The following is a 9020-nucleotide window of genomic DNA, read 5'->3' as shown; positions in this document are numbered from 1 at the left end:
CACTGTATTTTTTTAATTTCACCATACACTTTATGTGTCTCAGAGGATAGAGGTAAATTATCAAAGAATGTGAGTTGAGAGTGGATTGCAGGGTTCAAGAGTGGATGGGAGTGGAGGATACAGAGAAGGGTTTTGCATATGTCCAGGCAGATTATAATGTCATAAATAAGCATTTTATGCAAAGTTAAAGTTGAGAAAAAGGAGGATTCAAGAAGAGCTTGGATGTAAGGCTTGAAGAAGAGGGCAGAAACAGCATGATGAAAGCATAATGACAAAAAAAAGTGCAAACACATTTTAATTTAATAAAAAAAAAAATTCTAAAGTAAAATACTACTGTTTTGCTACATAGTTCTGGTAATATTTCTGGTTATTATCAATGTCATGCAATGCATTGCATTTCTGAAATGTGTGCATGTGACTGCACAATAGATACACTGAACAGTTCTTCAGATGACTCTGAGGCCCCATCTAGTGGCTGATAATGTGAACAGCAAGGGGAGGAGGTGTGATCTTTTCTGCTCTCTCTCTCTCTCTCTCTTTTGCAGCCAATAATGAGCGTCTGCCCCCTTTTGAACTGCAGATATTGTCTGACTGGAAACAAAGGTATAAATATAACCTGAGGGCCAGGCAGAGGAGGATCAGCATAGTATCTGTCTGCCTTCATGTAAAGACAGAACAGCAGAAGCAAGAGCATCCAATGCAGCCAGGGAGCTATCTGGGAGCATCTGCCTACGCTTTCCCATGGCTTGTTTAGATAAGTGTCACTGCTCTGTAGACAACAGGAGGCACAGCAGTATCCTATACAACATCCTAAAGAATGAGGAGCACAAGGATTCACACAAAGGCAAGAAGGATGATCATACAGGAGGGTATGGACAAGGCTGTTCCTGTGGCTCTCAGAAGAAAGTCAGTCTTAAGAGCCCCCAAGTCACCTGCAAAGCTGCCTCAGCAGTGCTAGTAAAGACCCTAAGGTTTGTCAAGAGCCTGCCCTGCTTCCAGGAGCTGCCCCTGGCTGATCAACTACTGTTGGTCAGGAGCTGCTGGGCTCCTCTACTGGTGCTGGGACTTGCACAGGACAAGGTAGACTTTGAGACTGTTGAAACTTCAGAGCCTAGTATGCTACAAAGGATTTTAACTGACAGGCATGGAGCAGAGAGGAAGCAGAACCAAGACCATCAGGAGGCACTACTACATGGAAATAACCTGCAGCAGCAACAAAAAGTCATGCATCTGCCAACAGCCACTGAGATCAGGTGGATCAAGGAGTTCTTAGAGAAGTGTTGGAGCCTAGGGATTAGCACCAAAGAGTACGTCTATCTAAAAGGGATTGTACTATTTAATCCAGGTAACTATAATCTCAAATAATACATGTATCAACTGCCTTATCCATCAAGCATAAATGTTTAACTGTTATTGCCCCATCTATTGTACGGATGTAACAGAGATTTATTATGTAACTATTTCTTTTGCGCTTATCCTATAGATCCCCCTGGGTTATCATAAAGCAGCAGGTTTACTTGAAGCTTTAGTGTTGTAGCAGGGATGTGCACAAGTTGGCTAGAAGGGGGGCTCGTGTTCTTCCTATAAGTGCCCTGGGCAGTCTGGCATCATTATGTGGACATTTATATAAATAATTACAAGAAGTCCCTTTTTTTTTTTTTTAGTTCAGCCCCTGCCCCCCAAAATGTCTGTGCACGTCCCTGTGGTGTAGTTCTGTTTGATCATATTGATGCACTAAGGAGAGCTAATGTAGCATCCAAATCAGTGTTTCCAAATCAGGGTGCCTTCGGCTGTCCGGGCATGCTGGGAATTCTAGTTTTTCAACAGCTGGAGGCATCCTGGTTGGGAAACACTGATTCAGATGTTAGAGCTGTGAGGAAATGGAAAAATATACATTTATCAGATAATGTACATATCATGTTTCATTGTGTAAACCTCAACAATTACACAGGTATTGTATTTTCATTTGCTTTGTTTTATAAACACAAAGCTCACAAATGCATGCGTATAGTCTACAATAATGTAACGGTACAATAGAACGTCTCCCATTGAACAATATGACTACACGTCGAATAATATGTGACAATTTGTATTTGGTTCTTAGAAAGAGTAGAGGCGCTTATTTTGCCAGTGCCAAAGGCTTTGCTTTCATTTGCCATCACAGTGTGATCTGTGGTTTTCTATAGGACTGTAGGAACTGAAAATCTATCACTATTAAAGCTTCAACCACCATACAACATATGTTACATCATAATTTTAGCTCTTCTACATCAGAATGTACAACTATAGCGGAGCTAAGTTTGTCAGCGTAGTTGTGCTACATTGGCATGCCATGGATAGGTGCAAAATCATGGTGTTTTTTATTGTTTGAACATTATAGTTAACCAATGAGTTGAGATGGAATTAAGAAAGTTTATAATTTGTTTTAAACAAATAAAGATAAAAAAAATATACACATATATATATATATATATATATATATATATTTTTTTTTTTTTTTTTTTCACATATATTCATATTGAATGACCTTTTATATTTAAAGTTTTTTTTTACAATTGCTACTTGTTTCTAAGGTTCAGAGGTAAATCCGGAATGACTATTAATGGATATTAATGAACATTATAACAGGGATGTAGTAAAAAATATAAAGGACCAATCCAAATTAGTTTTTAATTAAGTCATAATTAGATTGTATAGATCTGGTTAGAGGGCAAAGGGCATACATTGACTTTTATTAGTAATAAACGGTGATGGTAGTTGTAATTGTGAAAGCTGGTGTCTAACTACATTGCCTAAAACATTGACTAATACTGACTAACTACATTGACTAATACTAAAACAGACATTCTATACGTGCTGTACAAAAAATGTCTGTGCACATCCCTGTAGACAGCTCTTCCAATAACCAGTCAAGCCATGGCACAGATCATAGGGAACATAAAGCAGACAGGACTAGACTCCTAGCCCTGTGTTCTGTTCACACGTGGCAGGTTTGTTTCTGAAATTTCTGAGCCTCAACCTCCCTTCTATGCAATTTAATAGAGTTGTTTCTGTAGCCTTCTGCAATACAGTCAAATAAATTTCTGCAGCAAGACTGTCACTTTTACCAATACAAAAAAAAAAAAAAAGGTTATAATACATGTTTTCCATTTTTTTTATATAACTGTTTTTTTATTAAAGAATTTTTCTTTAAAACAGATATTTGAGAATAAGAAAATAAAAGTACATATAATAATAAACAGAGTCATTACATATTAAAAAGACCAGGTTACAATATGATAACATAGATCCGGCTGTAAAGATGTTGTAAAGTCCAGATTATTTCAGGTACACCTTTACCTAAAAAAAAAAAAAAAAAAAATATATATATATATATATATATATATATATTAACAATAATATATATATATATATATATATATATATATATATATGTGTGTGTGTGTGTGTGTGTGTGTGCTTTATAACTTAAATGCATTCTGATCTTTATTATTTAAATCAACATGTACCATAAACCTGCATACATTATACTTAGAGTATGTCGCTGCCACTTCATATATATATATATATGTATATATATATATATATATGTATATATATAATTGTTGTTGTATTGTACTGGTATTCCAATGTGGATGCGCTTATTACATACCGAAATAAGAAAAGGAGAATAACGCAGGCACAGCGGCTACCTATGTGAATAGGCACCGATACTGAGATTGATCGATAGACCTTTAACACACAGGAACTTATGAACATTGTTTGAACTCTCAGAATTATTACGGAATTATGAACATTGTTTGAACAAAAGTAAATCATATACACTGGTGGCGGTCAAGAAAATAATTTTTCAAAAAAATTTTTCCAAAAAATCTTTCATTCATTATTTTGTTTTTTGTTTTTTGTACATTTTTTAAAGGATAAATTAAAAGCAATATTTTAAAGGTTCCCTTTACGAAAATTCTTTCTAATTAAATTTGGGAGACCTAACCTACGCAGTGGTCAGTACCACAAAAAACTTTTCTGTATATATATATATATATATGACATGTTATTTGTGTTATGTACTTTTCAGTTGTTTAAACCATTCGTTTTTTTTTTTTTTTTTTTTTTTTTTATAGATTGCAGTTTCTATAAAATTTTTGGTCTTTGGGTCCTTACATATTGTTTCGTTTTGGTAGTGTATCGGTAAAGAACACGTTAAACCAAATATATTATTGGATCACATGCATAAAATATATTTATGGAAATCTGACTATAGCAGGGTTTAGTTTATTATTTATTATAAGATTAGCCTGTGTTATCCACTATTTTACATGGAAATTACTATCATTATGCATGGTGTCATCCCTTATCATTACAATCATAACATCTCACCATTTTGGAGTAGGACATCACTGACTGTTTTCTTTCTTTCGTATACACAGATTTGTCTGGACTGCACTGTGCTCGGTATATCCAAGGATTACAACAGGAAGCCCACCAAGCCTTAAATGAGCATGTAAAGATGATCCAGAGATGGGATCACGCCAGATTCACCAAGTTAATTATCGTTTTGTCCTTGCTAAGATCCATCAACCCCAACGCCATTGCTGAACTCTTCTTTAGACCTATTATTGGCTCTGTGAATATGGACGACATGTTATTAGAGATGTTGGGTTCAAAAATATAACTGTTAGCCACTGGCAGACTTTTATTTAAAGTGGAGCATTAATATGATAGGAAGTGTACATAATCCATGCTTGATGAAAGGGGCAGCTGCACAGAAGCCTAACCTGATCCCTAGACCTGTTCAGTTTGGCTGCTATGAATTGTGTGCCCCTCAGTAGACTTTCTGTACAATATAGAACTTTCATGGTACATAGTGTGCTTGACCTACTTGGTTTCTGGCTTTCTACAGCAAAGCATATATAGCACTTAAAAATGTTCATAAAATACCATACTAAAGTGCAATGCAGTTGTTATTAATGACGGTGAATCATTTATTGTGATAAAAAAATGGGCCATATTTGGCATCTTATTTCACTGGAATAATACATTGTATGATTGCTTAGGCTATACTTATACAAATACAGTATGTAGATGTATAAGATTGTGGAGCCAAAGGTTATATACCTAAGATCATTTCCAGCATAGTGTGCTGGTGCAAACAAATGGTAGTCAATTTAAAGAGATACATACCGTGCCATGTGTGGTATGCTTGATAAGTAAACTAATAAGGGCTACGTGTATGTCAGTTCCTTTGCACTTAAGTTATATGGTTGAAGCTTTGAAATGTTAATACTGTTAAAATAATACATAGTAGCAGACAAGCCTTTGCACTTATTATAAAGGAGCAAGCCTATGTTAAAGATGAGCTGTCAGCTCTCCTGATATGTCTATTCTCTGATACCACTCCTGGAAATCTATATATATTGCCTTTACACGGTCCGACACTCTTTTCATTGACTGGACTCTGTAGTGACATGTCTCATTGAGAAGAATGGTATCCCCTAGTTGTAAATTTAAGTAAAGAAGAATGTGTTTCTATGATCCTGTAGATAGAAAAGTGAAAATATTGAGAGTCTTCAGAAGTTTACACCCATCAATGGCTAACACAAAAGCTGATGATAAATAGCAAACTTTTGCAACTACTAAGGTCCCTTCATCAGGTTCATGAGGACTAGGGCTATGTGTACATTGCATTTGGGTGAACACTTTTATTGTATGTGCCATGTGTTAGAGATGTAGTTTGGATGAGTACTTCACTTGTATACCTCAGGTGTATATAAGAAATGCAGCGTGAACGTAGACGTACAATGGCAAAAATGTTGTTTTATGGAGGATGCACTTATTTACTAAACATAAAAGTCAGATCAAAAGACAGTTCCTCTTTAACCGCTTAATGCAGATGGATATACAAGCTGTACTGCTGCTTTCATTAGCCGTCACTCACTGCTAATGAGAAACATCAGTGATCATACTGAGGGTGGTCTTTTAACCCTTTAAATGTTGTTCTCAATAGAGATTGTAACATTAAAAGGGCTAAGAGACAGGTTCTGCTCCTGTCTGGTGCATACCCCAATGGTGCTGTTTGGTTACTATAGCTGTCAGAGGCCTTTACTAGGCTCCATGTCTGCCATACAGTCTACTTATACAGTCTGCTTCAAACACCAAGATAACTGATCAATGCAATGTCATTTTTTAGAAAAAGATAACATGTCAGTTTTACTGTAATGTACACTGTGTTAAAACAAAACTCCCACAATTTTAATGCCAATTTAGTGGTCCCTCAAGTTACAATATTAATTGGTTCCAGGACGACCATTGTATGTTGAAACCATTGTATACTGAGACCAGAACTCCATGGAAACCTGGTAAATGGTTCTGAAGCCACCAAAATGTCATCCAAAAATAGGAAAAATTGAGGATTAAAGAAAAATAAGTGGATAACTAATATAGATAAAGCAAGTCCATACATATAAAAGTAAGAAAGATCTGCTGGAAGCTGTAAATCACTGTCTATCTAGAGGACATGAGCTTATTCAGGGTCCTTTACAGTGCACACAGTGTCCTAAAAAGTAAAATGGAGCCGCCCTCACCTGGTGTCCAAAGAAGCAGCTAACCCTGGCACAGGTAAAGAGTAGCACAGAACATGTAATACCACACTGTATTGTAGGGAGGAGCTACCAGACAGGAATTCAGTGCATGCACTTCAGTAATACAGGTGTTTTACCAGTAAAATGCCCATTCTGATTGGTCAGCTCTTTCAGCCATTGACACGTTTCACAGATCTGGACTGTCCGTAGCATTGTATGTTGAGTCTGGTTTCAAGTTACAATGGTCCAAAAAAGACCATTGTATGTTGAAACTATAGTATGTTGAGGCCATTGTAAGTTGAGGGATCACTGTATACATAGAATTGGTCATGCTAAAAAATAAAACAAAAGAATTATAGCAAGTAGACAACAAGGAGAGAGAAAAAAAAAAAAAAGAAGAAGATTGGCCTGGTCGTTAAGGGGTTAAAAAGACACTAAGCATAGGAAATCTGAAAATAAATAAGCATAAAAATCCCAGAAATCCCTCCCTTATTCTGCTCTATTTATTTAATCTTATTAATTTATATCTCAATTAAACAGAAAAAAAAGTAAACAGATCATCAGATTAACCCTTGTAACTTGTGCAGAATTTCTATAAGAATGTTAGTTTCAGGAATATGCAGAAAAACCTGTAGCCAGACAAGAGACGGGAGCAAGATTATCTTTGATTTACTGTGTTTATTTCTAGGTTAAGCGCTCCTTTAATGGCTCATATAGTAAGGAACACCTATGTGCATTTACAAACTACCACTCAGCCTTCAGTGTTCACTGAGGTATTGTAGCAGTTTTAAATGTTTTTTTATAGCATAAAAAACATTACCACATATATAATTCCTGCTTCTTCATTGTTAACTGTTTCTTAAACAGCCTCTCTGTGAGATGTTATTGTTTTCTCATGTCTTTTATTATCAAAGCAAAACCTATGAAACTGTTTCAGTTATTGTGGTCTAAAGTTATTGTAAAATATGTAACTTATTGTTTTTACAAAGACAATATTTTTTTATTGCAATAAAAATATTCTTAAACACTTTGTTGTTTCTTATGTTTTCCAAGATCCAACACCTGAGGTGACTCAGAACTGGTTGACAATCTAGCTGCTTAGTATTAAAAAATTTAAAAAATTATGCAAATACAGTTAGAATCTAATATTCATAGCCTACTGGTTTCAGTTAAAGGGTAGGGTTTACAAAAACAATTCTCAAATACCATATTAAAGGGGTACTCCGCCCCTAGACATCTTATCCCCTATCCAAAGGATAGGGGATAAGATGTCAGATCGCCGGGGTCCAGCTGCTGGGGACCCCAGGGATCTCCGTTGTGACACCCCACTATCATTACTGCACAGAGCAATCTCGATCCGTGCGTAATGACGGGCACTACAGGGGCCGGAGCATCGTTACATCATGGCTCCGCCCTTGGTGACCTAACGACCCGCTCCCTCAATACAAGTCTATGGGAGGGGGCGTGATGGCCACCATGCCCCCTCCCATAGACTTGTATTGAGGGAGCGGGCCGTTACGTCATGAGGGGGCAGAGCCGTGACATAACGATGCTCCGGCACCTGTATCGCTGGTCATTTCGCATGGAGCGAGTCTGCTCTGTGCAGTAATGATAGCGGGGTGTCGCAGCGGAGATCCCTGGGGTCTCCAGCAGCGGGACCCCGGCGATCTGACATCTTATCCCCTATCCTTTGGATTAGAGAATTCTGAGATGGTAGCACGCTGTTCTCATTTAATAGCCTGAGTAATTTCCAACATATTTGTAAATTACTTAAGGGGCATGTATGATGACAGAAGCTTCTGTTCCTGTGACTCGCCCCAAGACTAGCATACTCTGGAGACGGATTTGACGTAAGCCCTATAGACTTTTATAGGACTTTCAGCAATTGACTTCTAACCCCCTCATAAATGCCTTAAATGGGCACTGTCACCAACTTTATTTTTTGATATGTTGTAGTACTTATGTACTACAACATATCTCTAATATACTTTTATTATTATTTTTTTTCATTAAAAAGGTTTAATTTACATTTAAAAACCGGCTATTGAAAAAGGACTGATTTTGGAGTGGCAATCAGTCATTTTTCAGTTAGGCTGCACTCGCTCCCTGCCTGTCAATCAGACAGGCGGGAGCGAGCGCATTGGCTCCCCGGCCACTGGCTGGGAGGCCACTCCTCCCGCACATCGCCGCCGTCGCCTCGTTGCCGCCACTGTCCCTGCATGGCCGCTGCCGGACTCAGCAGTAACTGCAAGTGTAATGAGGGAACGGGGTATGCGGGGTGGGGGGGAGGAGGGAACGGGCTAGTGCTGTAGCGGTGGGGGGGGGGGGGGGCTAGCAAAAAAAAAATAGGATGGTGGGAGCTACCCTTTAATGTCTTGACCACTAGGTGTCTCACTTCCCCACAAACTACTGTCCACTGCCTTTTAGTAGGGAAATTTTGTC

At 37.6% G+C, this 9020-nt stretch overlaps 1 protein-coding gene across 1 annotated transcript; it reads left to right on the top strand.

The window, feature by feature from the left end:
• Positions 1 to 576: 576 nt before the first annotated feature.
• NR0B1 (nuclear receptor subfamily 0 group B member 1) lies at positions 577 to 7599 on the top strand. Its single transcript, XM_056560795.1, has 2 exons — positions 577 to 1345; positions 4428 to 7599. The coding sequence occupies exons 1-2, from the start codon at positions 742 to 744 to the stop codon at positions 4670 to 4672; spliced, it is 849 nt and encodes a 282-aa protein (XP_056416770.1). The 5' UTR covers positions 577 to 741; the 3' UTR covers positions 4673 to 7599.
• The last annotated feature ends 1421 nt before the right edge of the window (positions 7600 to 9020 follow it).

This window comes from Hyla sarda, chromosome 2 (assembly GCF_029499605.1).
Source record: "Hyla sarda isolate aHylSar1 chromosome 2, aHylSar1.hap1, whole genome shotgun sequence".
NCBI classification, from domain to species: Eukaryota; Metazoa; Chordata; class Amphibia; order Anura; family Hylidae; genus Hyla; species Hyla sarda.
The sequence above is the reverse complement of the archived record's forward strand: the minus strand, read 5'-3'. Positions and strand labels throughout refer to the sequence as shown.

Coding starts and splice junctions, on each gene's coding strand:
- NR0B1 (XM_056560795.1), top strand. CDS start 742: ATGGCTTGTTTAGATAAGTGTCACTGCTCTGTAGACAACAGGAGGCAC. Junction 1,346..4,427: donor GATTGTACTATTTAATCCAG/GTAACTATAATC, acceptor TCGTATACACAG/ATTTGTCTGGACTGCACTGT.